This window comes from Salvelinus fontinalis, chromosome 15, assembly GCF_029448725.1.
Source record: "Salvelinus fontinalis isolate EN_2023a chromosome 15, ASM2944872v1, whole genome shotgun sequence".
In the NCBI taxonomy this organism is placed as follows: domain Eukaryota; kingdom Metazoa; phylum Chordata; class Actinopteri; order Salmoniformes; family Salmonidae; genus Salvelinus; species Salvelinus fontinalis.
The window spans coordinates 14,497,800-14,525,776 of record NC_074679.1 but is presented as its reverse complement, the minus strand read 5'-3'; the positions used below and the strand labels follow the sequence as shown (position 1 = coordinate 14,525,776).

Sequence of the window (27,977 nt, the reverse complement as noted above, 5' to 3'; positions counted from 1 at the left end):
TTTACACATTTTTCGGATCTGTGGTGTTTCGTTTGTGGACTCATTTCTCTGTGCTGTCTGTTAGACACAGTTTCCTAGCATCATGCCGTAGCTGTGAAGCACTTTGGACCTTGGTTTCTTCCATTAATATAGCTGCTTGTACGGGGGATCATTTGATGTAGGCCTCATAAAACATTGTGCACTTCCTACAGGTTAGTGTTGTGCTGTGTTCAGTGTGTTCGTGTAGGCTGAATCATGTTGGCTTGGGCCTGCCTTGCTGCTGCTGTCTACATCTGCTCTGTAACTTGAGTGGGGCCATTACCAAGGAGTTGATGTGGCTTGTGAACTCTGCATGGTTCCTAAAAAGTCGGGGGAGGTTGTGGAATCGTCCTGTGACGACGTTGATGGGCCTGGAATATGTGTGGTGGGGTCTGTGGTGTTTGAAAGGAATGTTTTGCCTTCCTCAGCCCTACATTCTTCCTCACACCTGAGTTCCACTCTTCCTTTGCACATCAGTGCATGCCATTCCTGTTTCGCCTTGCCTGACTGCACTCTCAAACTACATTGAAGAAAATATTTTTTGTTCATATCTAACCCAGTGTTTCCCAAACCTCTCCTGGAGTACCTGTTGTCCTGCACTTTCATGTCATTTTTGGTCGTTACTTTACTGACCTTCCAAAGAATTGCTGCAGCATTACAAGAGAGCGTCCTGGCCCTGCAATACATGAGCAACCCACTGTCTGAAGGACACCTGTCATTGATGCTAGTACCCACGCCTTGTGATGAGATGCGTGCAGGCTCTGACTCGGCACTATGTCTGCTTTTAGGTAGACAAGGTCGTCTCCAACATGCTTCAATAACACCCGAATGACTTTGTTACTGTGTAGGTATTGGTACGCCTCCAAACTTTTTAAGTTGCTCATCGCCTTACCATCACAAGCTACAGATTCAACAAAGTAAGTAAATATGCTACCATACGTGATACGAGGCCACTTCTTCACGTCATCTTCCCAACCATCAATTACGAAATGTAAAGGTCGGCTGATATTACCCTTTTTGATCTCCGTCAGGTTGTGTTCCCACAGCATTTTTAGTTTGGCAAGCTCTTTATGAATGAATGGTTGAAGAAACCTTTTGTTTACTTCGACCCGGAAATAACGCTCATAATTCGCACAAGGCATCATGGTACATGGGAAACTCGTGGATTTGTGATGGAAGTGCTTTAATGTGTATGGACCCCTAACACATGGGGTTCCCTAATAAATACAAATACACATCTGTTCCCCAAACACTAGAGTGTGGATGAGAGAACAGGAATGCTGACTGTCAATGCTGGTCACTAGGCTGAATATGCTAGGGTTCCCACTGAGGAATCAATCCATGTGTACTGGAGTAGGGCCACTGGTGGACTGGGTGTGGGTGGGTGGGTGGGTGGGCCTGGAGCTCATCAGCATGTGTACTCTGGCTGGCTGTGACTGTGGGGTGTTTCCAGCGCTTTGTGTTTGGGCTGTATGACAGGGTCCTGCTGAGAGTGGGGGGGGGGGGGGGGTTCACTGCTACCTCTGTTCACTGCTACGTGTCTACCCCAGACCGTCGAGAAACGGCTGTGCAAGGCACACCCATTGTGTGAGTGCTTGTGAGGGTGTGTGAGTGGCTCTGGGAGTTTTTTTTTTTTTTGCCTACCAAACGAAAACCTGCGTTTTGTACTGAAGACTGGATTTGAATTTGGGTGGTTGGTTACTAGGCAACATCTGCATAATTTGCTGTGGTATCACCATCCGTTAAAGGATTTTCATAATGGATAGAATTCATGGTGTTGACTGAATCTTCTCGAAAACAAGTGGCTTAAATTCTTTAAAACCACATTTAGCTTTGAATCACTTTCGGTAAGAGGCTTTTTGGACCTCTTAATAGTTACAATCTTAAATGTTTCTTGGACAACAGAAACCCCAGGGGTTCCATCCATATTCCTATGGGTAATTATCTTTATTGGAGTACAGTAAACGCACGATAGATTAGATTCCTCCTTGCTTCTGACATTTAATATTTGCTGACAAAGTTAGAGATACAAATTGCATGTACATTTTCTGGCTTTGCTAAGTACTGTATCAGGAAAATGTAAACACAGCTAGCACTTGAATTGTTGCTTGTGCCCACTATTCCTCTCAGGTGCTACAGCTCCCCGGAGTAGGAAGGGGAGGACCATCCTCCTCAGTGAATTTAATAAAAACATTAAAGTTCTGAAATATATTCACGTCACCAAATAATTGATAAAAACACACTGTTTTGCAATGAAAGTCTACAGTAGCCTCAACAGCACCGAGGGTAGCACCATGGTGTAGCCGGAGGACAGATAGTTTCCGTCCTCCTCTGAGTAAATTGACTTCAATACAAAAACTAGGAGTCTCGTGGTTCTCACCCCCTTCCGTAGACTTACACAGTAATTATGACAACTTCCGGAGGACGTCCTCCAACCTATCAGAGTTCTTGCAGCATGAACTGACATGCCCACCCAATCAAAGGATCAGAGAATGAATCTAGTACTGAAAGCATAAGCTACAGCTAGCTAGCACTGCAGTGTATAAAATGTGGTGAGTAGTTGACTCAAAGAGAAAGACAATAGTCAAACAGTTTTGAACAAATTAATTTCTTCCAAAATGAAGGAGAAGCAAGAGGGAAATAGAGATTTTGTCATTTTTTTTCAAGTTTCACTTACTTAGCTAGCAAATGCAGCGAGCTAGTTTAGCCTACTCAAACACCCTGCTCAAACAGAGGGGTGCCATGTTAGCTAGCTGGCTATGACTATCCAACACAACACTGGAACTCTTCCATGTCAAGGTAAGCTTTTGGTTTTACAAATGTATTTCCACCAGTGCCCGGTGTAGGGGCTAACATGCTTACTGACTCTAAACTGTAACGCTATTGCATGATTGTAGCGGGTTTACTAACGAGTTAGTTCTATTAGCTATGTTGGCTATGACTTTACTTTAGCTTTACTTTAGGCTCTGTATAGTGGTTATGATATGGTTTGTCTTGAAAAGGTTTTTTCACCTGGTCACATACAGCTAATGTGTTGTGCTTCGAAGTCCACAAGCGAAGGGAAAAGGTGAGGAGAGCGCATAGATGCGAGAAGGAATACAATGTGAATGCTATGAAAGTGAATTGAGTTTCCACGTTATCAAGGGTTTATTCATTCTGTCGATTCTGTTAAAACGTTTCTTAAAAGTAAGCAAATGGAACGAAACAGGGATAAACATACCTGAATTTGTCCAATAGAACAAATTAGTTTGCGACCGTTGGACTAATGATTACACCGTAGATCAGCTAGATGCAGGGAAGTGTGCAAAGTGGTATTGAATGTGTCACTGTCTGTCCATGTGTCACTGTATGTCACCTCAAATTTTTCTCAACCTGTGTGCACCTACTTTGTAAACTTAAATTCATAGGCTAGGTTGTAGCAACCTCATGATGAGTATATGGAAAATTTTAGTATAATGTAGTAGCCTAAACCTATCACTGTTATCCAATATGCTGTAATTAAAATAAGGCCATGCTCATGAAACAAATAACTAGTCCTCCCTCATGTAAACGGCACCAACCACCACTGATTGGCTACCATTCCCCCTTTGAGAAACCTAGTAAATCTGCATAGACGTTCAGTCCAGTAATAATCAGTGCATTACAGGAAGGTTTGGATTTGAAAGGCGTCGGAGGCCAGACAGGCCCGGTCGGCAGTAAATCTGAAGCCCGGTGAGGTGAGCGAGAAATCTCTCCTGAAGGCTTTAGTCTGTGACCCTGCCGGATGCACCTCTACTACTGGGTCACCTCAGAAAATAAATACTGTCAAGACATCAGTACCAAGGTTTATTACACATCTGTCAGCTCTGCTCTGCTGTCAGACGTGTTACAGCTATATTGGATATATTCAGTAAGTCTGGACTTACTGGCTGTACAGTCTTTCAAGTAGTCTTGTTAATTAATTAGATACAAGTGTCAAGAATGCTGTAGAATCATCTTAAGTATTTGTACTGCTCTGGTCATTGATATGAAGAGGGAAGTAAAATGTTCTGAAGTCGTCACTCACGTTAGATTTCAATCCGTCCTTGACATTCCACTACCACTGTTCTTTCACGTTGTGGTTTGTCACTCAATCTTCTCATCTTGAGTCACCTTTTCTGATCTGTAGACAAAGCCATCTTTACTTGATCTATTTTGAACACAACTCACACTGCCTGATGAGCAGTACCTAATGCTGATATTTACCTCAAAATGACAAAACCATCAGTGGACAAAGCAAATCTAGACACCCAGAACTAAATCTAGGACAAAACGACCATTGACATCTTAGAGTTGTACCTCCCTCTCGTATTCATTAATCTCCACAGGCCCTTTCTGAATGTACCCTCAGTCAGAACACAGGATGATTACATAAGAGTAGAACACTTGGTGACCTTCCAGTCTTCCTGAGAATGAATGTTGTGAATTAAGACGCTTTTTCCTTAGTTGAGCTGTGGGATCTTGGATTTTCTGGCCCTTCTTTATAGCAGAGACTTTGTCTGTGCCAATATAAACAGTGAAAGCTTGTTGCCGGATTGTTAGAATTAGTGGTAAAGTTGATTCCAATGCTAGCTAGCAGCATATTTAACGCTTGTGTCAGGCTCTGGATAAAACAACAGGTAAACTTAGGTATATATCCTAACCTTGACCTTTTAAGAAAAATTTAAGAAATGTCAACAACTCAACATTGTTGTCAGTGAGATTGTGTGTTAGACCTCCTGACTGGACCATTTTAAGTGACATTGTGTCTGTTCTGCTTGGTATTATAATGTGGGCTGGAGGCACTGAACAGTGGCATTCCTGCTGCTGCCAGAGCCCAGCCCAGACTTCCCTTGATGTGGTAACACAACCTACACATCTCTCCCAGGCTCCCTATCCTACCCACGATCTCAATAAGTTGCCTGGACCTCGCTCTCCTGTGGTGAAATATTCATCCCTGACAGTTTGTCTCTCTCTCTTTCTTTGCTCTGTATCTTTTTAATCTGTGTTGCTGCTCACCCTCCATAGCTTTGACAGATACGACCTTCACAGGCCCAGGATTGTAGTGTTATTCCATACACAAACATCATGTCTCAAAGACTCCTGCTACAAACTCCTGCAGTTTGGACATTGTATTAACCTTCAACCTGACAAGTTCCTTCAGCAACACTGACAAGCTATTTTATCTCTCCCTCCCTCCTTTCTCATATGGAAGTAAAAAGGCAAGCTTTTGAGAAAATGAGAAGCTAGCTATGTTGTCGAATGGACAAGCATTGTTTCTTCAGAAAGAAGCATCCCATATATTCTGACCTGTTACAGTTGATCTTGGCAACCTCTTTTGCATGTCATTAACAGTCAGTCAGTTAGTCAGTCATAGTGACCATAGAGCAGAGAAGATGATAAAAGCCAAATCAGAACTTACCTCCTTCACCAGGAATGTAGCGCCATCCTCCTGGAGGACAGGGGCCCAACGGCGAGCCCGGTCTGACTGACAGAACTGGAGCAGAGCTTACCCTCGCTACGCCACAGCGCTCCCTGGTGTCACTTATCAGTCTGCCTATTACATTTACATTTACATTTAAGTCATTTAGCAGACGCTCTTATCCAGAGCGACTTACAAATTGGTGCATTCACCTTATGACATCCAGTGGAACAGCCACTTTACAATAGTGCATCTAAATCTTTTAAGGGGGGGGGGGGCAGAAGGATTGCTTTATCCTATCCTAGGTATTCCTTGAAGAGGTGGGGTTTCAGGTGTCTCCGGAAGGTGGTGATTGACTCCGCTGTCCTGGCGTCGTGAGGGAGTTTGTTCCACCATTGGGGTGCCAGAGCAGCGAACAGTTTTGACTGGGCTGAGCGGGAACTGTACTTCCTCAGTGGTAGGGAGGCGAGCAAGCCAGAGGTGGATGAACGCAGTGCCCTTGTTTGGGTGTAGGGCCTGATCAGAGCCTGAAGGTACTGAGGTGCCGTTCCCCTCACAGCTCCGTAGGCAAGCACCATGGTCTTGTAGCGGATGCGAGCTTCAACTGGAAGCCAGTGGAGAGAGCGGAGGAGCGGGGTGACGTGAGAGAACTTGGGAAGGTTGAACACCAGACGGGCTGCGGCGTTCTGGATGAGTTGTAGGGGTTTAATGGCACAGGCAGGGAGCCCAGCCAACAGCGAGTTGCAGTAATCCAGACGGGAGATGACAAGTGCCTGGATTAGGACCTGCGCCGCTTCCTGTGTGAGGCAGGGTCGTACTCTGCGGATGTTGTAGAGCATGAACCTACAGGAACGGGCCACCGCCTTGATGTTAGTTGAGAATGACAGGGTGTTGTCCAGGATCACGCCAAGGTTCTTAGCGCTCTGGGAGGAGGACACAATGGAGTTGTCAACCGTCACTGGGCCTGCAGGCCTGCCTATCACTGGGCCTGCAGAGCTGTCACCCTATCAGGGTTGGGCTCAATTCGAATTGAAGACGGTCAATTCAGGAAGTGTTTTTAATTTAAAATTCGGGCATTTTAAAACTTTTGAAATAAATAGCTAATACTTTTAAGTATTGATAATACATGCCATTGTTTTTGGATTATGGAATTGTAATTGTATTACCTGAATTGACTGCCTTCAATTCAAATTGAACCCAACCCTGCACCCAATTACTGGTCTAATGGCCCACAGGCTAAGATAAGAAATACATGCTTTATTAATCCCCAGTTTGATCTGGATGGTTTATATTCAGACACAGTTGTTGGTCTAGCTGATGGTGTTTGCTGTATGCACCGCTGTGCCTCTGGGTAGATCAGATCAGTTTTTCTGGCTAAACCTTGTCATGATGAGCCCATAGGCAGCCATCATACCCATGATAATGAGTACACAGCTACTGAGTACATGCATGCATGCACATGTTGTAAAGTATTTATTTTATTTTATTTCACCTTTATTTAACCAGGTAGGCAAGTTGAGAGCAAGTTCTCATTTACAATTGCAACCTTGCCAAGATAAAGCAAAGCAGTTTGACACATACAACGACAGAGTTACACATGGAGTAAAGCAAACATACAGTCAATAATACAGTAGAAAAATAAGTCTATATACAATGTGCACAAATGAGGTGAGATAAGGGAGGTAAAGGCAAAAAAAAGGCCATGGTAGCGAAGTAAATACAATATAGCAAGTTAAACACTGGAATGGTAGATTTGCAGTGGAAGAATGTGCAAAGTAGAAATAGAAATAATGGGGTGCAAAGGAGCTAAATAAATACAGTAGGGGAAGAGGTAGTTGTTTGGGCTAAATTATAGATGGGCTATGTACAGGTGCAGTAATCTGTGAGCTGCTCTGACAGCTGGTGCTTATAGCTAGTGAGGGAGATGAGTGTTTCCAGTTTCAGAGATTTTTGTAGTTCGTTCCAGTCATTGGCAGCAGAGAACTGGAAGGAGAAGTGGCCAAAGGAAGAATTGGCTTTGGGGGTGACCAGATATATATATACCTGCTGGAGCGCGTGCTACAGGTGGGTGCTGCTATGGTGACCAGCGAGCTAAGGGGGGACTTTACCTAGCAGGGTCTTGTAAATGACCTGGAGCCAGTGGGTTTGGCGACGAGTACGAAGCGAGGGGCAGCCAACGAGAGCGTACAGGTCGCGGTGGTGGGTAGTAAATAGGGCTTTGGTGACAACAGATGGCACTGTGATAGACTGCATCCAATTTATTGAGTAGGGTATTGGAGGCTATTTTGTAAATGACATCGCCGAAGTCGAGGATCGGTAGGATGGTCAGTTTTACGAGGGTATGTTTGGCAGCATGAGTGAATGATGCTTTGTTGCGAAATAGGAAACCAATTCTAGATTTATCTTTGGATTGGAGATGTTTACAGGAAGGAAAACTCTCTGTAAACTCTCTGGAAGGAGAGTTTACAGTCTAACCAGACACCTAATTATTTGTAGTTGTCCACATATTCAAAGTCAGAACTGTCCAGAGTAGTGATGCTGGACAGGCGGGCAGGTGCAGGCAGCGATCGGTTGAAGAGCATGCATTTAGTTTTACTTGTATTTAAGAGCAGTTGGAGGCCACGGAAGGAGAGTTGTACGGCATTGAAGCTCGTCTAGAGGGTTGTTAACACAGTGTCCAAAGAAGGGCCAGAAGTATACCGAATGATGTCGTCTGCGTAGAGGTGGATCAGAGACTCACCAGCAGCAAGAGCGACATCCTTGATGTATACTGAGAAGAGAGTCGGCCCAAGAATTGAACCCTGTGGAACCCCCGTAGAAACTTCCAGTGGCCCGGACAACAGGGCCTCGGATTTGACACACTGAACTCTATCAGAGAAGTAGTTGGTGAACCAGGCTAGTCAATCATTTGAGAAATCAAGGCAATCGAGTCTGCCGATGAGGATGTGGTGATTGACAGAGTTGAAAGCCTTGGCCAGGTCAATGAATACGGCTGCACAGTATCGTTTTTTTATCGATGGCGGTTAAGATATTGTTTAGGACCTTGAGCATGGCTGAGGTGCACCCATGACCAGCTCTGAAACCAGATTGCATAGTGGAGAAGGTGCGGTGGGATTCGAAATGGTTGGTAATCTGTTTGTTGACTTGGCTTTCGAAGACCTTAGAAAGGCAGGGTAGGATAGATATAGGTCTGTAGCAGTTTGGGTCAAGAGTGTCCCCCCCTTTGAAGAGGGTTTTCGAGTTAAAGGATAGCTGATCACCGCCAACCGTGGTTAGCTGAATACGAACGTTAGCTAACTTCTGGCTAGCTTCTGTTGTGGATGATGAATATACCATACATTGTACATACTGGAAGCACACATTCGCATAGACAGACATGAAGTCATTTGTCATTCCCCTTGCAGTCTCACTTTTTTCCATCTCAATCCACACACACACAGCATGCATTTTACTCCTGTCTCACTGAGGTCTCCCTTAATGACAATCCATCTCTCTCCAATGGTTTGTCCTCTGGGTAAACCTTAACAGCCTCGTCTGCGGCGGCCATATCGTTAAAAGGATGTTAAGTCCAGCAGTATTTATTCAGCCTCCATGGAGAATGGCATGTGAAACCTCCAGCAAAGTAAGCTTGTGATTAACCGTGTGTGTGTGCGCGAGGACAGACACCCCCACCACCCTCTGCTGTTAGATAATCCACAGCAGGTGCCTTGGTGTGTCTGCTGCTGTTGTTGCAGAGTTACAGTATGTGTGTGTTGATTGTCAAAGAGCTATCTATGGGTGAATGTGTCACTCCACCTCTCCTCCCTCCTTTTCAAGATTCCCGTTAAACACTGGGTCACCATTTCCTGAGGGCCAGCCTCAGACAGAAACCCAAGTCATTCCATCCATCCACAACAACAGAACACAACCCTCCATGTCATGCTATCACTGACTATCCCTGACTGAGACAGAAAGAGACGAGACAGTGTGGGAATGCACTGGAGGGTGGCATGTGTTGTTCACAGTAACTCTCACACACAGACACACACTGCTCACAGTATCTCACTCTTTACAGTAAATAGGAGACTACCCTTGGGGTCTTCACCGGGGCCGTGTGTGTTCTGTGTCAGGGTTGTGGTCTTCACTGGGGCCGTGTGTGTTCTGTGTCAGGGTTGTGGTCTTCACTGGGGCCGTGTGTGTTCTGTGTCAGGGTTAGGGTCTTCACCGGGGCCGCGTGTGTTCTGTGTCAGGGTTGGGGTCTTCACTGGGGCCGTGCGTGTTCTGTGTCAGGGTTGGGGTCTTCACCGGGGCCGTGTGTGTTCTGTGTCAGGGTTGGGGTCTTCACCGGGGCTGTGCGTGTTCTGTGTCAGGGTTGTGGTCTTCACCGGGGCCGTGCGTGTTCTGTGTCAGGTTTGGGGTCTTCGCGGGGGCCGTGTGTGTTCTGTGTCAGGGTTGGGGTCTTCACTGGGGCCGTGCGTGTTCTGTGTCAGGGTTGTGGTCTTCACCGGGGCCGTGTGTGTTCTGTGTCAGGGTTGGGGTCTTCACCGGGGCCGTGCGTGTTCTGTGTCAGGGTTGGGGTCTTCACCGGGGCCGTGCATGTTCTGTGTCAGGGTTGTGGTCTTCACCGGGGCCGTGCGTGTTCTGTGTCAAGTTTGGGGTCTTCGCGGGGGCCGTGTGTGTTCTGTGTCAGGGTTGGGGTCTTCACTGGGGCCGTGCGTGTTCTGTGTCAGGGTTGGGGTCTTCACCGGGGCCATGTGTGTTCTGTGTCAGGGTTGTGGTCTTCACCGGGGCCGTGCGTGTTCTGTGTCTGGGTTGAATAGTCAAGGCACAGAGAGATGCCCTGAGCTCATGTGCCACTTCAAAACAAAAGCCCTGCTAGGGCCCGCTGGCGACACACAGGCCAGGGCGACCCACAACAAAGCAGCTGTGTTTTATGTCTTAACGGTGTGCGTGTGTTTGAACATTTGTTTTTGGCAGAGTTGCACAAGGACAGCCTAAACAGCAACCCAAAAATAATTCAATTGTAGGTTCCCTTCAGGTAACTTGACTAGAGCACTGTGGTTTCACTAAAAGAAATGTTGTCTTAGGTGGAAAAAGGTTGAGAAAGAAGCCTTAAGAGATAAAGGACTTCCAACTCACCTGTTAAATCCCGCCTAACCTCGGAGGACTCCTGTTACATCTATGTCTGAGCACGGACGACTCTGGTTAAATCCGTGCCTGAGCACGGACGACTCTGGTTAAATCCGTGCCTGAGCACGGACGACTCTGGTTAAATCCGTGCCTGAGCACGGACGACTCTGGTTAAATCCGTGCCTGAGCACGGACGACTCTGGTTAAATCCGTGCCTGAGCACGGACGACTCCGGTTAAATCAGTGCCTGAGCTTTGGACTCAAAACTTAGTGTTTGGCTTCATTTTTAGCAGTAAGTTTTTATGATCTGCATGATTTCATCCACCTTGATCTTATTGCACCACTATAAGAGTTGCTTGTAGTTCTTCTATTTCAATATCTTCCCCTGTGTACATGTTAAGTTGTGGGTGGGTGGCAGTGTGTCTGGACAGACGCGGTGCAATAATGAGTTCCGCTGAGTCATTCTCCTGAGGTAGAATCCATCCTCACATTCCTCCTCTACTGTCTCTCTCTGTGTATGTCCATCTATTTGTCACCCTGTATGAGTAGCCTCTGCCACAGGTGGTGATTGGTTGGTGGGCGGAATCTCCCTGATCTAACATGACAAGGTGGTCGGTCCCCTGACCATTGACACAGAGTGGGCTGAGAGATGGAAGGGGAATGGTGTGCAAACGGGCCACCAGACTCACAGTAAAACACACACTCACAATCTCTAACACACACACACACACATACATACACACTCCCTGTTCTCTAGGGAAAGACTCCAGGGTTGTCATGGCAATGCTCCCTGCACCCAACCAGTGCCTCAAATCCCTCTTCACCTCAATTAGCAGCTGACATCTGTCAGGCCTGCTTTATGGACTCCCCTTTCGTAGCTTGAAGTGACGGTGTTGCTGCGTTTGATTTAGGTGAATTTCCTGTTCCTATAGGATACACACTCACACACATGGGTGGCCTTTCTCTCTTAGGTTTGACTTCTGGTTAACAATGTACCTTACTGTGATGTTTTCAAATAAAATGGTAAAAAAGAAACCAAAATATCGTCTTAGCAAAGAGAGATTTCTCAGCAATAATTTTTGCTAGGACTATCTGAGTGGTCTCCATCCCGCCAAACAGCTCTTACACATTATTTTTATGTTTTACCTTTATTTAACTAAGCAAGTCCGTTTAAAACCTGTTGAGGCTAGGGGGTGCTGTTGTCACTATTTATGGAAATCGTGTAATTTTTGAAACGGCTTCCTACTAAATTCTTGATCGTACAATATGCATATTATTATTATTATTGGATAGAAAACAGTCTCTAGTTTCTATAGCCGTTGAAATTTTGTCTCTGAGTGGAACAGAACTCATTCTACAGCAATTTCCCTGACATGGAGTCAGATTTCACACATTTTGGCCCCTGATCTGGAGTCAGTTAAAAGGCCACCGTTATTGCTATGAGTATACAGACACTGCTTACGTCTTCCCCTGGATGCCTTTACGTGATGACGATTTGAATGGTATCGATTGCGCAATCACAGCCCCTATAAAACAAAAACACGTGTAGGTAGGAACTCTTTTCCAGGTGCGTCAGGCGCGCGGAGGACACCGACCTACTCTTTTTCCAAGCATTAGTGTAGCCAGTTATATTTCTCCGGTCATGTTTCTACTCGTTATAGGAGTTAAAAACATCATAAGGTAGTTAATTTAAACCGTTTTATAGCAATTTATATCCGTTTAGTGCGATTTTGGGACATTTATTTCTGAGACACTGTGAATCTCTGGGCACGGTTCCAGTTCATGCCGAACGCAATGGGCATTTCTACATGGCAAGAGGACAGCTTTTGACCAAAAGACGATTAGACCCAAGAAAGGATTCTTTGCCCAAGATTCTGATGGAAGAACAGCTCAAAGTAGGAACAATTTATTATGATAAATCGTGTTTCTGTCGAGAAATGTTAATCGCTTATGACGCCATTTTGTTTGACGTAGCTTCGCTTGGCGCAAATTGTATTGAAAAGTAAGGATAATTTAAAAAATGTAAATCAGCGATTGTATTAAGAATTAAATTGTCTATCAATCGCTGTCCACCCTATATTTTTTTGTCACGTTTATGAGTATTTATGTATACGACTAGATCACTGTCTAATATGGCGCACGACATTGTCTGACCAGCTGGGCAACTTTTGTCATTGTCTAACCATGATTTTGGTGGCTAAATATGCACATTTTCGAACAAACTGTATATGTATGTTGTAATGTGATGTTACAGGAGTGTCATCTGAAGAATTCTGAGAAGGTTAGTGAAAAAATTAATATATTTTGGCGATGTTTACGTTATCGCTCTCTTTGGCTAGAATCAATGCTCTGGTAACGTTTGCATATGTGGTATGCTAATATAACGATTTATTGTGTTTTCGCTGTAAGACACTTAGAAAATCTGAAATATTGTCTGTATTCACAGGATCTGTGTCTTTCGATTAGTGTATGCTGTGTATTTTTACGAAATGTTTGATGATTAGTAATTAGGTAAACACGTTGCTCTATATATTTATTCTAGTCCATTTGTGACGGTGGGTGCAATTGTAAACTATGACATCTACCTGAAATATGCACATTTTTCTAACAAAACCTATCCTATACCATAAATATGTTATCAGACTGTCATCTGAGTTTTTTTCTTGGTTAGTGGCTATCAATATCTTAGTTTAGCCGAATTGGTGATAGCTACTGGTGTTGGTGGACAAATAAAAGATGGTGTCTTATGCTAATGAGTTTAGCTAATAGATTTATATCTTTACATATTGTGTCTTCCCTGTAAAACATTTTAAAAATCGGACATGTTGGCTGGATTCACACGATCTGTGTCTTTCATTAGCTGTATTGGACTTTAATGTGTGAAAGTTAAATATAAAAAAAAAATAAAAAAAATGGAATTTCGCGCTCTGCCTTTTCAGTGGAATGTGGGGGGGGTGTGCCGCTAGCGGCACCCCAGTCCTAGACAGGTTAAGAACAAATTCTTATTTACAATGACGACCTACCCCATCCAAACCCTAACCCGTACGACGCTGGGCAAATTGTGCGCCGCCTTTTTGGACTCCCAATCACGGCCGGTTGTGATACAGCCTGGAATCGAACCAGGGTCTGTTTTAGTGCGCAACACGGGAGCACTAAAAGGGCATTATCATTATTATCACAATTTTCTCAGTATTATTCCAACCTCATCGTTTGGAAATATATATAAAACACAGGAAATCACATTTTTAATAAAATACCACACCTACTGTATATGTATTGGCTTTAGCCTTAGTTTTAGAATCAACCTACTTTTAACTGCCATTTTTGTCTTTTAGCAGCTCTTAATCATAGCAATCAGGAAATGTAGCCTGTAACACTCCCACAGTCTAATGAATGGTAACGTTCATGAGTAATTCCTCTTTAACCTCTTTGTACGAGAGAGTTTGTGTTACTCTGTCTGCCAAGTGTAACCACAGTTCCCTGGTCATCCCCTCCCCCTGCCACATGGCCACAGCTCTGGAGGCATTCCAGTGTGACAACACTTCTCTAACTCTCTCTTCCTGTCCTATTGTGTTCTTTAATCCCAAAGACAATTTCAGAGAGCAGGGGAAACATTGGAGAGGGGAGATAGGGGGAATCGGAGTGGATGGAATTCCACACACTGCTCTGTGCACTAACCAAGGCCGCTATTTGCTTCGTAAGCAACAGGTGTAAAGGAAGAGGGAAATTCTTACTGACGGTCACTTCCCAACAAAGCAGAGAGAAAGAAAATGGTGAAATAATAGAAAAGTAATAACACTTATTAATAAATATACAGTGAGTAATGATAACTTGGCTGTATAGACAGGGTACCAGTACTGAGTGCGAGGTAATTGAGGTAGATACACTACATGACCAAATATATGTGGACACCTGCTCATTGAACATCTCATTCCAAAATCATGGGCATTAATTTTGAGTTGGTCCTCCCCCTTTGCTGCTATAACAGCCTCCATTCTTCTGGGAAGGCTTTCCACTACTTGATGGAATATTGCTGTGGGGACTTGGCTGTGTGCTTGATTTTATATACCTGTTAGCAACGGGTGTGGCTGAAATAGCCAAATCCACTAATTTCAAAGGGTGTCCTCATATTTTTGTGTTAAGTGTGTACAAAACATTAGGAACACCTTCCTAATATTGCGTTTCACCCCCTTTTGGACATAGAACAGCCTCAATTCTTCAGGGCATGGACTACAATGTGTCGAAAGCGTTCCACAGGGATGCTGGCCCATATTGACTTAAATGCTTCCCACAGATGTGTCAAGATGGCTGGATGTCTTTCGGGTGGCGAACCATTCTTGATGCACACGGGAAACTGTTGAGCATGAAACCCATACTAAAACCGGTGTGCCTGACATCTACTTTCCATACCCCGTTCAAAGGGACTTAAATCTTTTATTTTGCCCATTTACCCTCTGAATGGCACACACACACACCATGTCTCAAGGCTTAAAAATCCATCTTTAACCTGTCTCCTCCCCTTCATCTACACTGATTGAAGTAGATTTAACAGGTGACATCAATAAGGGATCAGAGCTTTCACCTGGATTCACCTGGTCAGTCTATGACATGGAAAGAGCACGTGTTCTTAATGTTGTGTAGAGCCAGTGTAGAACTAGGAATAAAGTGACTAGGCAACAGGATAGATAATAACCAGTAGCAGCAGTGTTTGTGATGAGTCAAAAAAGTTAGTAGAAAAGGGTCAGTGAAGATAGTCCAGGTAGCTATGTGGTTGACTTTTTAACAGTATTATGGCTTGGGGGCCTCCCGAGTGGCGCAGTGGTCTAAGACACTGCATCACAGTGCTAGCTGTGCCACTAGAGATCCTGGGTTCGAGTCCAGGATCTGTCACAGCCAGCCGTGTCCGGGAGATTCTTGGGGCGGAGCACAATTGGCCCAGCGTCGTCCGGGTTAGGGGAGGGTTTGACCGGCAGGGATGTCCTTGTCTCATCACGCACTAGAGACTCCTGTGGCGAGCCGGGTGCAGTGCACGCTGATGTGGTCACCAGGTGTACGGTGTTTCCTCCGACACATTGGTGCGGCTGGCTTCCAGGTTAAGTGGGCATTGTGTCAAGAAGCAGTGCGGCTTGGTTGGGTTGTGTTTCGGAGGACCCACGGCTCTCGACGTTCGCCTCTCCCGAGTCCGTACAGGAGTTGCAGCGATGAGACAAGACTGTAACTACCAATTGGATAGCACGAAATTGGGGAGAAAAATGGGTAAAAAAATGCAATAATTTTTGATCGTGTGTAGAGTGTGTGTGCTAGCCTGTGTGCGTGTGTCTGTACCTGTGTGTGTCTCTTCCCAGTCCCCGTTGTTCTATAAGCTGTATTTATATATGTTTTCTGAATCTGATTCTACAGGCCCCTACTCCACTACCACATATCTACAACACAAAATCCATGTGTATGTGTGTGTATAGTGCGTATTTTAGGGCCTTCCTTCCTTTTAGGTCCTGGATGGCAGCTAGATCAGCCCCAGTGATGTACTAGGCAGTATGCACTACCCTATAGTGCCTTGCGGTCGGATGCCAAGCAGTTGCCATACCAAGCAGTGATGCAGCCAGTCAAGATGCTCTCAATAGTGCAGCTGTACAACTTTTGACGATCTGAGGGCCCATGCCAAATATACCATCTCCTGAGGCGGAATCTTTTGACGCTCTCGACCCATTTCACTACAGCCCGTCTATGTAAATGGGGGCGTGCTCGGCTCTCCGTTTCCTGTAGTCCACGACCAGCGCCTTTATCTTGCTGACGTTGAGAGGAGAGGTTGTTGTTCTGGCACCACACTGCCAGGTCTCATCATCGGTGATCAGGCCTACCACAGTCTTGTCGTCAGCAAACTTAATGATGGTGTGGGGGTCGTGCACGGCCACGCAGTTGTGAGTGAAAAGGGAGTACAGTAGGGGACTAAGCACAAACCCCTGAGGGACCCCCGTGTTGAGAGTCAGCGTGGCTGATGTGTTGCCTACCCTTCCCACCTCAGAGCGGCCTGTCTGGATGTCCAGGATCCAGTTGCAGAGGGAGGTGTGCAGTCCCAGGGTCCTCAGCTTAGTGATGAACTTTGAGGGCACTATGGTGTCGAACGCTGATCTGTGGTCAATGAATAGCATTCTCACGTAGGTGTTCCTTTTGTCCATGTGGGAAAGGGCAGTGTGGAGTGCAATAAAGATTGCGTGATCTGTTGGGGCGGTATGCGAATTGGGGTGAGATTTGATTTTTGCCATGTAAAGATCAGAAAGTTAGTGTGTGTGTCTTCTTCTGCTGAGAACACTGTGTGTAAGTACATACCTGAATAACATGCTGGCAGAGTGATTTGTTAAATGGCACATTGGAATGGTGCTGCCACTCTGCATAGTGTGCTAGAGAGCGATACACTTGTTTGTTCTACTACTCACACTCACTCTGAGATGTCTCCTCAGTGCCTTGTAAAGTTTATGGCTGAATTAACTACAGGAGAGGGAGAGGGAGTCCTTGTCTGTACACTTTACCTTTCCATTCATTTCTTCTTTCCATTTTCCTTAGTCCCCTCTATCACCTTGTCCTCTGTAGTCATCCTTTGTTCTTTTCTCTCCTGTGTGTCAGCCCATGTGGAGAATGAGGAGCAGTACACCCAGGCCCTCGAGAAGTTTGGGGAGAACTGTGTCTACAGGGACGACCCCGACCTGGGCTCTGCCTTCCTGAAGTTCTCTGTCTTCACCAAGGAGCTCACCGCCCTCTTCAAAAACCTGGTGAGAATGAAGACTGAGATTTTGTTCTGTTATGCACCTTAAAATCAAATTTTATTTGTCACATGCACCAAATACAACAGGTGTAGTCAACCTTACAGTGACATGCTTACCTTCAAACTAAGTATTTGTTCTGACTGATGAAAAGACTACTATCTTGTGGAATTTGGGATTAAATAAGTGTAGGTTTCTTCCTTAGGGAGTTTTTCCTAGCCACCATGCTTCTACACCTGCATTGCATGCTGTTTGGGGTTTTAGGCTGGGTTTCTATACAGCACTTTGTGACATCAGCTGATGTAAGAAGGGCTTTATAAATACATTTGATTGTGGAGGCAGCCGGGAATCAAAGCCAGGAGATTAGCCATTCCATCCTGACTCCAACATGGCAATCTATTTCCTACCTGGCAAGCCATGTGGTCAGTTCTTGAGACAAAACAGATTGAATCAACAGTGAATTAGCTCTGTGTAATTTGACGTTGTTCCTGTTGTGAGGCAAAATCCTCTAGAATGGCTGTCAGGTGTTTCTAATAAAGCTTTAGGGTTGTTTGAATTTGTATTGGAGTCAAAGCAGGATCTGAGTAAATTGGATACAGCAGATATTTGGTCTCCAAGTAGCACTTTGGAAGCTGTGATGGAAAACTGATCTATCCCATTCCAGATTACATTCTGACCCCAGGGGATAAACAGTTAGAGCAGGATGATTGTCTTTGAGGCCATCATGTAGGAATTCCACAGACACACATACGCAGTGTTTCCCCTATATTAATTTAGTTGCGGTGGCCTGCCGCTGCTAAATTGTTCCCACCGCTGCTAAAAATATGTAAATTGTTATATATATATAACAAATAGATATATATATACTACCGTTCAAAAGTTTGGGGTCACTTATAAATGTCCTTGTTTTTGAAAAAAAAGCACAAAAAAATTGTCCGTTAAAATAACATCAAATTGATCAGAAATACAGTGTAGACATTGTTAATGTTGTAAATGACTATTGTAGCTGGAAATGGCAGATATTTTATAGAATATCTACATAGGCCTACAGAGGCCCCTTATCAGCAGCCATCATTCCTGTGTTCCAATGGCACGTTGTGTTAGCTAATCCAAGTTTATCATTTTAAAAGGCAAATTAATGAAACATGTTCATTTTGGTTTAAATAATGCAAAAACAAAGTGTTGGAGAAGAAAGTAAAAGTGCAATATGTGCCATGTAAAAAAAGCAAACGTTTAACCTCTAACGCCTCCCTAACCCGGATCCGGGATCCCCCCCAACACAAAAGCTGACTAGCATAGCCTAGCCTAAAGTTACAGGGATATCATAAAATAAAATGTTCATGAAATCACAAGTCCAAGACACCAAATGAAAGATACAGATCTTGTGATTCAAGCCATCATCTCTGATTTGTAAAATGTTTTACAGGGAAGACACAATATGTAAATCTATTAGCTAACCACTGTTAGCAAAAGACAACAATTTCCTTACTCCACCATTTTCTTACTGCATCAGTAGCTATCACGAATTCGGCCAAATAAAGATATTGATAGCCACTAACCAAGAAAAAACCTCATCAGATGACAGTCTGATAACATATTTATTGTATAGGATAGGTTTTGTTTGAAAAATGTGCATATTTCAGGTATAAATCATAGTTTACAATTGCACCCACCATCACAACTCGACTAGAAAAAATACAGAGAGCAACGTGTATTACCTAATTACTAATCATAAAACATTTCTTAAAAATACACAGCGTACACTAATTGAAAGACACATCCTGTGAATCCAGACAATATTTCAGATTTTCTAAGTGTCTTACAGCGAAAACACAATAAATCGTTATATTACCATAGCACATGTGCAAACATTACCCCAGCATTGATTCACGGCAAAAAGAGCGATAGCATTATCACCACCAAAATGTATTAATTTTTTCACTAACCTTCTCAGAATTCTTCAGATGACACTCCTGTAACATCATATTACAACATACATATAGAGTTTGTTCGAAAATGTGCATATTTAGCCACCAAAATCATGGTTAGACAATGAGAAAAGTAGCCCAGCTGGTCAGAAAATGTCGGGCACCATATTAGACAGTGATCTAGTCTTATACATAAATACTCATAAACTTGACTAAAAAATACAGGGTGGACAGCGATTGATAGACAATTTAATTCTTAATGCAATCGCTGAATTACATTTTTTAAATTATCCTTACTTTTCAATACAGGTTGCGCCATCGAAGCTATACCAAACAAAATGGCGGCATAAGCGTTTAACATTTTTCGACAGAAACACGATTTATCATCATAAATAGTTCTTACTATGAGCTGTTCTTCCATCAGAATCTTGGGCAATGAATCCTTTCTCCGGTCTAATCGTCTTTTGGTCGAAAGATCTCCTCTTGTCCGGTGGAAATGGCCACTAACGTTCACCATGCACTCAGTGCCCAGCGCTTCAAAGTGCATTACACAGAAATGCCATAAAATCGCCCTAAACGGATATAAATTGCTATAAAACGGTTCAAATTAACTACCTTATGATGTTTTTAACACCTATAACGAGTAAAAACATGACCGGAGAAATATTACTGGCTAAACAACAGCTTGGAAGGAGGCAAGTCCGATGTCCATCGTGCGTCAGGCGCGGGCAGGAAAAGAAAGCTACTTCCGTTTTTTGGTGTTTTATAGAGGCCCTGATTGCGCAATCGACTCCATTCAAAGCGTCACCACGTACTGACATCCAGAGGAAGACGTAGGCAGTGTCTGTTTCTTCATAGCATTTACAGGGACTTTACAACCGACCTGGGAACAGGGGCCAAGATGTCTGAAATCTCACTCCCTGTCATGAAAAGTGCTGTAGAAGGAGTTCTGTTTCACTCAGAGACCAAATTCCAACGGCTATAGAAACTAGAGAGTGTTTTCTATCCAATAATAATAATAATATGCATATTGTACGAGCAAGAATTGAGTAGGAAGCCGTTTAATCTGGAGCCCGATTTATGCTAAGTCGAAACAGCACCCCCTATTTTCGCAAGAAGTTAAGATCCTTGCTCAGAACATGAGAACATATGAAAGCTGGTGGTTCCTTTTAACGTGAGTCTTCAATATTCCCAGGTTAGAAGTTTTAGGTTGTAGTTATTATAGGATTTATAGGACTATTTCTCTCGATACCATTTGTATTTCATATACCTTTGACTATTGGATGTTCTTATAGGCACTTTAGTATTGCCAGTGTAACAGTATAGCTTTCGTCCCTCTCCTCACCGCTACCTGGGCTCGAACCAGGAACACATCGACAACAGCCACCCTCGAAGCATCGTTACCCATGCAGAGCATGGGGAACAACTACTCCAAGTCTCAGAGCAAGTGACGTTTGAAACGCTATTAGCGTGCGCCCCGCTAACTAGCTAGCCATTTCACATCGGTTACACCAGCCTAATCTCGGGAGTTGATAGGCTTGAAGTCATAAACAGCTCAATGCTTGAAGCACAGCAAAGAGCTGCTGGCAAAATGCACAAAAGTGCTGTTTGAATGAATGCTTACAAGCCTGCTGCTGCCTACCATCGTCAGACTGCTCTATCAAATCATAAACTTAATTATAACATAATAAACACACAGAAATACGAGCCTTTGGTCATTAATATGGTTGAATCCTAAACTATCATTTCGAAAACAAAACGTTTATTCTTTCAGTGAAATTCGGAACCGTTCCGTATTTTATCTAACGGGTGGCATCCCTAAGTCTAAATATTGCTGTTACATTGCACAACCTTCAATGTTATGTCATAATTACGTAAAATTCTGGCAAATTAGTTCGCAACGAGCCAGGCGGCCCAAACTGTTGCATATACCCTGACTCTGTGTGCAATGAACGCAAGAGAAGTGACACAATTTCACCTGGTTAATATTTCCTGCTAACCTGGATTTATTTTAGCTAAATATGCAGGTTTAAAAATATATACTTCTGTGTATTGATTTTAAGAAAGGCATTTATGTTTATGGTTAGGTACACGTTGGAGCAACGACAGTCCTTTTTTTCGAATGCGCTTTTGTTAAATCATCCCCCGTTTGGCGAAGTTGTTGTTAGGAAGAAATAGTCTTCACACAGTTCGCAACGAGCCAGGCGGCCCAAATTTCCCTAGTTAAAAGAAATTCATGTTAGCAGGCAATATTAACTAAATATGCAGGTTTAAAAATATATACTTGTGTATTTATTTTAAGAAAGGCATTGACGTTTATGGTTAGGTACACGTTGGAGCAACGACAGTCCTTTTTCGCGAATGCGCACCGCATCGATTATATGCAACGCAGGACACGCTAGATAAACTAGTAATATTATCAACCATGTGTAGTTAACTAGTGATTATGATTGATTGATTTGATTGTTTTTTATAAGATTAAGTTTAATGCTAGCTAGCAACTTACCTTGGCTTCTTACTGCATTCGCGTAACAGGCAGGCTCCTTGTGGAGTGCAATGTAAGGCAGGTGGTTAGAGCGTTGGACTAGTTAACCGTAAGGTTGCAAGATTGAATCCCCGAGCTGACAAGGTAAAAATATGTTGTTCTGCCCCTGAACAAGGCAGTTAACCCACCATTCCTAGGCCGTCATTGAAAATAAGAATGTGTTCTTAACTGACTTGCCTAGTTAAATAAAGGTGTAAAAAACATTTGCGGCCAAATCCGTGTCCAAAAATACCGATTTCGATTGTTATGAAATCGGCCGACCTCTAATTCAAAGTTATTGAAATTTTCCGCATTGACTGACCTTCATGTCTTAAAGTAATGATGGATTGTTTCTCTTTGCTTATTTGCCATAATATGGACTTGGTCTTTTACCAAATAAGGCTATCTTCTGTATACCACCCTTACCTTGTCAAAACCCAACTGATTGGCTGAAACGCATTAAGAAGGAAAGATATTCCACAAATGAACTTTTAACAAACTTTTAACAAATCTGTTTCCTATCCACCGTGCTTCTACACCTGCATTGCTTGCTGTTTGGGGTTTTAGGCTGGGTTTCTGTACAGCACTTTGATATATCAGCTGATGTAAGAAGGGCTATTTAAATACATTTGATTTGAATTTGATTTGTTAATTGAAATGCATTCCAGGTGACTACGTCATGAAGCTGGTTGAGAGAATGTTAAGAGTGTGCAAATCTGTCAAGGCAAAGGGTGGCTATTTTGAAGAATCTCAAATATAAAATATATTTTGATTTGTTTAAAACTTTTTGGTTTACTACATGATTCCATATGTGTTATTTCATAGTTTTGATGTCCTCACAATTATTCTACAATGTAGAAAATAGTAAAAATAAAGAAAAACCCTTGAATGAGTAGGTAGGTGTGTCACACCTTTGACTGATACTCTATGTATGTGTGTGTAAATATATATATAGATATATACACATTTCTGCTGAGATGCGCTTTTAAATGCATAGTTGTTGTCTCAATGACTGTACGCCTATGGGAACAGCTGGCATGTAATTGAGCTAATGCTAGTAGCAGTGCACCCCCCCTCACACACCCTTGCCAAAACACTGCATATCCCTTTAATTCCACAGTAGATGTCAGCTTTAGAGGAACTTCAACACACCGTTGTACCGTATACAGAGGTAATGTCTTTACAAAAGGACATTGAAAACAGACCGACACACACATACACAAACAGAAAACACACAGAACACACAACCAGCTAAGGTGAGGACATTTAAACAGCACGCAACAGCTCTGGTTATCTCTATTCACCCATGCTTGTGTTAAACCCTCTCTGACCTAAGTTTCTCTCCACTGTGTCCATTCAGTTCCAGAACATGAACAACATCATCACCTTCCCTCTGGACAGCCTGCTGAAAGGAGACCTGAAAGGAGTCAAAGGGGTGAGGAACACTATCCTCCATGTCTTTCTGTTGGACACTCACACTATCCTCAGTGTCTTTCTGTTGGACACTCACACTATCCTCCGTGTCTTTCTGTTGGACACTCACACTATCCTCCGTGTCTTTCTGTTGGACACTCACACTATCCTCTGTGTCTTTCTGTTGGACACTCACACTATCCTCCGTGTCTTTCTGTTGGACACTCACACTATCCTCCGTGTCTTTCTCACACTATCCTCTGTGTCTTTCTGTTGGACACTCACACTATCCTCCGTGTCTTTCTCACACTATCCTCCGTGTCTTTCTGTTGGACACTCACACTATCCTCCGTGTCTTTCTGTTGGACACTCACTCTATCCTCCGTGTCTTTCTGTTGGACACTCACACTATCCTCCGTGTCTTTCTGTTGGACACTCACACTATCCTCCGTGTCTTTCTGTTGGACACTCACACTATCCTCCGTGTCTTTCTGTTGGACACTCACACTATCCTCCGTGTCTTTCTGTTGGACACTCACACTATCCTCCGTGTCTTTCTGTTGGACACTCACACTATCCTCCGTGTCTTTCTGTTGGACACTCACACTATCCTCCGTGTCTTTCTGTTGGACACTCACACTATCCTCCGTGTCTTTCTGTTGGACACTCACACTATCCTCCGTGTCTTTCTGTTGGACACTCACACTATCCTCCGTGTCTTTTTGTTGGACACTCACACTATCCTCCGTGTCTTTCTGTTGGACACTCACACTATCCGCCGTGTCTTTCTGTTGGACACTCACCCTATCCGCCGTGTCTTTCTGTTGGACACTCACACTATCCTCCGTGTCTTTCTGTTGGACACTCACACTATCCTCTGTGTCTTTCTGTTGGACACTCACACTAGCCTCTGTGTCTTTCTCACACAATCCTCCGTGTCTTTCTGTTGGACACTCACACTATCCTCCGTGTCTTTCTGTTGGACACTCACACTATCGTCCGTGTCTTTCTGTTGGACACTCACACTATCCGCCGTGTCTTTCTGTTGGACACTCACCCTATCCGCCGTGTCTTTCTGTTGGACACTCACACTATCCTCCGTGTCTTTCTGTTGGACACTCACACTATCCTCTGTGTCTTTCTGTTGGACACTCACACTAGCCTCTGTGTCTTTCTCACACTATCCTCCGTGTCTTTCTGTTGGACACTCACACTATCCTCCGTGTCTTTCTGTTTGACACTCACACTATCGTCCGTGTCTTTCTGTTGGACACTCACACTATCCTCCGTGTCTTTCTGTTGGACACTCACGCTATCCTCCGTGTCTTTCTGCTGGACACGGACGCTATCCGCCGTGTCTTTCTGCTGGACACGGACGCTATCCGCCGTGTCTTTCTGCTGGACACGGACGCTATCCGCCGTGTCTTTCAGTTGGACACGGACGCTATCCGCCGTGTCTTTCAGTTGGACACGGACGCTGTCCGCCGTGTCTTTCTGTTGGACACGGACGCTGTCCGCCGTGTCTTTCTGTTGGGCACGGACGCTGTCCGCCGTGTCTTTCTGTTGGGCACTCACGCTATCCGGCGTGTCTTTCTGTTGGGCACTCACGCTATCCTCCGTGTCTTTCTGTTGGACACGGACGCCATCCGCCGTGTCTTTCTGTTGGACACGGACGCCAGCCGCCGTGTCTTTCTGCTGGACACGGACGCTATCCGCCGTGTCTTTCTGCTGGACACGAACGCTATCCCCCGTGTCTTTCTGCTGGACACGGACGCTATCCCCCGTGTCTTTCTGCTGGACACGGACGCTGTCCGCCGTGTCTTTCTGCTGGACACGGACGCTGTCCGCCGTGTCTTTCTGTTGGACACTATCCTCCATCCTTCGTGTCTTTCTGTTGGACACTATCCTCCATCCTTCGTGTCTTTCTGTTGGACACGGACGCTATCCCCCGTGTCTTTCTGCTGGACACGGACGCTATCCGCCGTGTCTTTCTGTTGGACACTCACACTATCCTCCGTGTCTTTCTGTTGGACACGGACGCTGTCCGCCGTGTCTTTCTGTTGGACACGGACGCTGTCCGCCGTGTCTTTCTGTTGGACACTATCCTCCATCCTTCGTGTCTTTCTATTGGACACTATCCTCCATGTCTTTCTGTTGGACTGTGTGGTGTTTGTTATTAGACCTCTTTAGGGATTTGTATGAAGGTCAAGGTTCTCCTATTACCCTGCTGGACTGTGGTGACTCACACAACTCTGTGTGTTTGATGGTAATTACTAGGTACTAGCAATGTTTTGTACCTGGTAGAGAACAGAGAAGCTGTATGAGATGAGTGTTTTCCTGCTGGTACAGTGTGACCTCAGACCCCATGATTTCCTGTGTGTGTGTTGGGGGTGGAAACTATAAACAGCGTACCACTCTTGCACTAGCCAACACATTAACTACACTCCATCACACATGTCAAGTCTGGGACCAGCACACTCATTCTACTAGCTCCAAGACAAACCAGTCAGCCAGCCAGCGTGTGATGGGGCAGACAGCATATTGCAGGAATGCAGTCAGAATCCTGTCTATATCAATGGGAGGCCGGCCCCAGACAGCCCAGCCCAGACACCCCTCCAGTCCTCCAGTCTACCATGCCCAGCCTAGCCCAGACACCCCTCCAGTCTGCCAGGCCTCTAATCCCATCAGCACTCATTACTTTCTGCTCTGACCTATGACCTCTGCACCACAACCACGTGGGTCATAAGTGCCACTGTCTGATGTGTACTAGCACTAATGACCCTCTATCTTTCTCTCTTTTTGTCTGTCTCTCTGTCTCTCTTTCATTCTCTCTCGCTCTCTTTCTCCTAGGCGCTAGCTAGCTACAGTAGTCCCTAGTTACCCCATGGCTTCTCATCACTCATATATTCTCCAAGGACTCTTGCTTTCTTGGAGGACACTCTTGTTTCTGTCCCTTGCCCTCTCCCTCTGTCTTTCTCTCTCTCCGTTGTAACTTTGGCATCGACAGGCTACATCAGACTTGTGTACAGAGCCTCTCTTGACTGCCGAGAGTGAAGCGGTAGGCCTCTGAACTGTGAACACTGACAGAGAGGGAGAATGGTGCAGATCTGCTCACTACCCCACTGGTGACTCTCCTTACACTCTTGACATGGTGACTGGTGACTCTCCTTACACTCTTGACATGATGACTGGGGACTCTCCTTAAACTCTTGACATGGTGACTGGTGACTCTCCTTACACTCTTGACATGGTGACTGGTGACTCTCCTTAAACTCTTGACATGGTGACTGGTGACTCTCCTTACACTCTTGACATGGTGACTGGGGACTCTCCTTACACTCTTGACATGATGACTGGGGACTCTCCTTTACACTCTTTTTTATTTATTTATTTTTTATTTAACCTTTATTTAACCAGGTAGGCAAATTGAGAACACGTTCTCATTTACAATTGCGACCTGGCCAAGATAAAGCAAAGCAGTTCGACACATACAACAACACATAGTTACACATGGAGTAAAAACAAACATATAGTCAATAATACAGTGAAAAAAAAAATAAGTCTATATACAATGTGAGCAAGTGAGGTGAGATAAGGGAGGTGAAGGCAAACAGATATATGTATAAATAAATAAAAATATAAAAAGGCCATGGAGGCGAAGTGAGTACAACACAGCAAGTAAAATAAAAACTAAAAAAAACACTGGAATGGTTGGTTTGCATTGGAAGAAAGTGCAAAGTGGAGACAGAAATAATGGGGTGCAAAGGAGCAAAATAAATTAATAAATAAATACAGTAGGTAAAGAGGTAGTTGTTTGGGCTAAATTGTAGATGGGTTATGTACAGGTGCAGTAATCTATGAGCTGCTCTGACAGCTGGTGCTTAAAGCTAGTGAGGGAGATAGGTGTTTCCAGTTTCAGAGATTTTTGTAGTTCGTTCCAGTCATTGGCAGCAGAGAACTGGAAGGAGAGGCGTCCAAAGGAAGAATTGGTTTTGGGGGTGACTAGAGAGATATACCTGCTGGAGCGCGTGCTACAGGTAGGTGCTGCTATGGTGACCAGCGAGCTGAGATAAGGGGGGACTTTACCTAGCAGGGTCTTGTAGATGACCTGGAACCAGTGGGTTTGGCGACGAGTATGAAGCGAGGGCCAGCCAACGAGAGTGTACAGGTCGCAGTGGTGGGTAGTATATGGGGCTTTGGTGACAAAACGGATGGCACTGTGATAGACTGCATCCAATTTATTGAGTAGGGTTTTGGAGGCTATTTTGTAAATGACATCACCGAAGTCGAGGATTGGTAGGATGGTCAGTTTTACAAGGGTATGTTTGGCAGCATGAGTAAAGGATGCTTTGTTGCGGAATAGGAAGCCAATTCTAGATTTGACTTTGGATTGGAGATGTTTGATGTGGGTCTGGAAGGAGAGTTTACAGTCTAACCAGACACCTAGGTATTTGTAGTTGTCCACATATTCTAAGTCAGAGCCGTCCAAAGTAGTGATGTTGGATAGGCGGGCAGGAGCAGGCAGCGATCGGTTGAAGAGCATGCATTTGGTTTTACTTGTATTTAAGAGCAGTTGGAGGCCACGGAAGGAGAGTTGTATGGCATTGAAGCTCGCCTGGAGGGTTGTTAACACAGTGTCAAAAGAAGGGCCAGAAGTATACAGAATAGTGTCGTCTGCGTAGAGGTGGATCAGAGAATCACCAGCAGCAAGAGCGACATCATTGATGTAAACAGAGAAGAGAGTCGGTCCAAGAATTGAACCCTGTGGCACCCCCATAGAGACTGCCAGAGGCCCGGACAACAGACCC

General features: G+C 44.4%; 1 protein-coding gene across 12 annotated transcripts in view; it reads left to right on the top strand.

Moving 5' to 3' along the window:
* Positions 1-27,977, top strand: part of LOC129811458 (arf-GAP with SH3 domain, ANK repeat and PH domain-containing protein 2-like) — a 107,557-nt gene that overhangs the window by 37,776 nt on the left and 41,804 nt on the right. For all 12 annotated transcript variants that reach the window (XM_055862775.1, XM_055862773.1, XM_055862771.1 and 9 more), the window contains exons 3-4: positions 17,168-17,313; positions 23,117-23,191. In XM_055862775.1, coding sequence (XP_055718750.1) covers positions 17,168-17,313; positions 23,117-23,191 — 221 coding nt within the window. The remainder of the gene's footprint in view (positions 1-17,167; positions 17,314-23,116; positions 23,192-27,977) is intronic.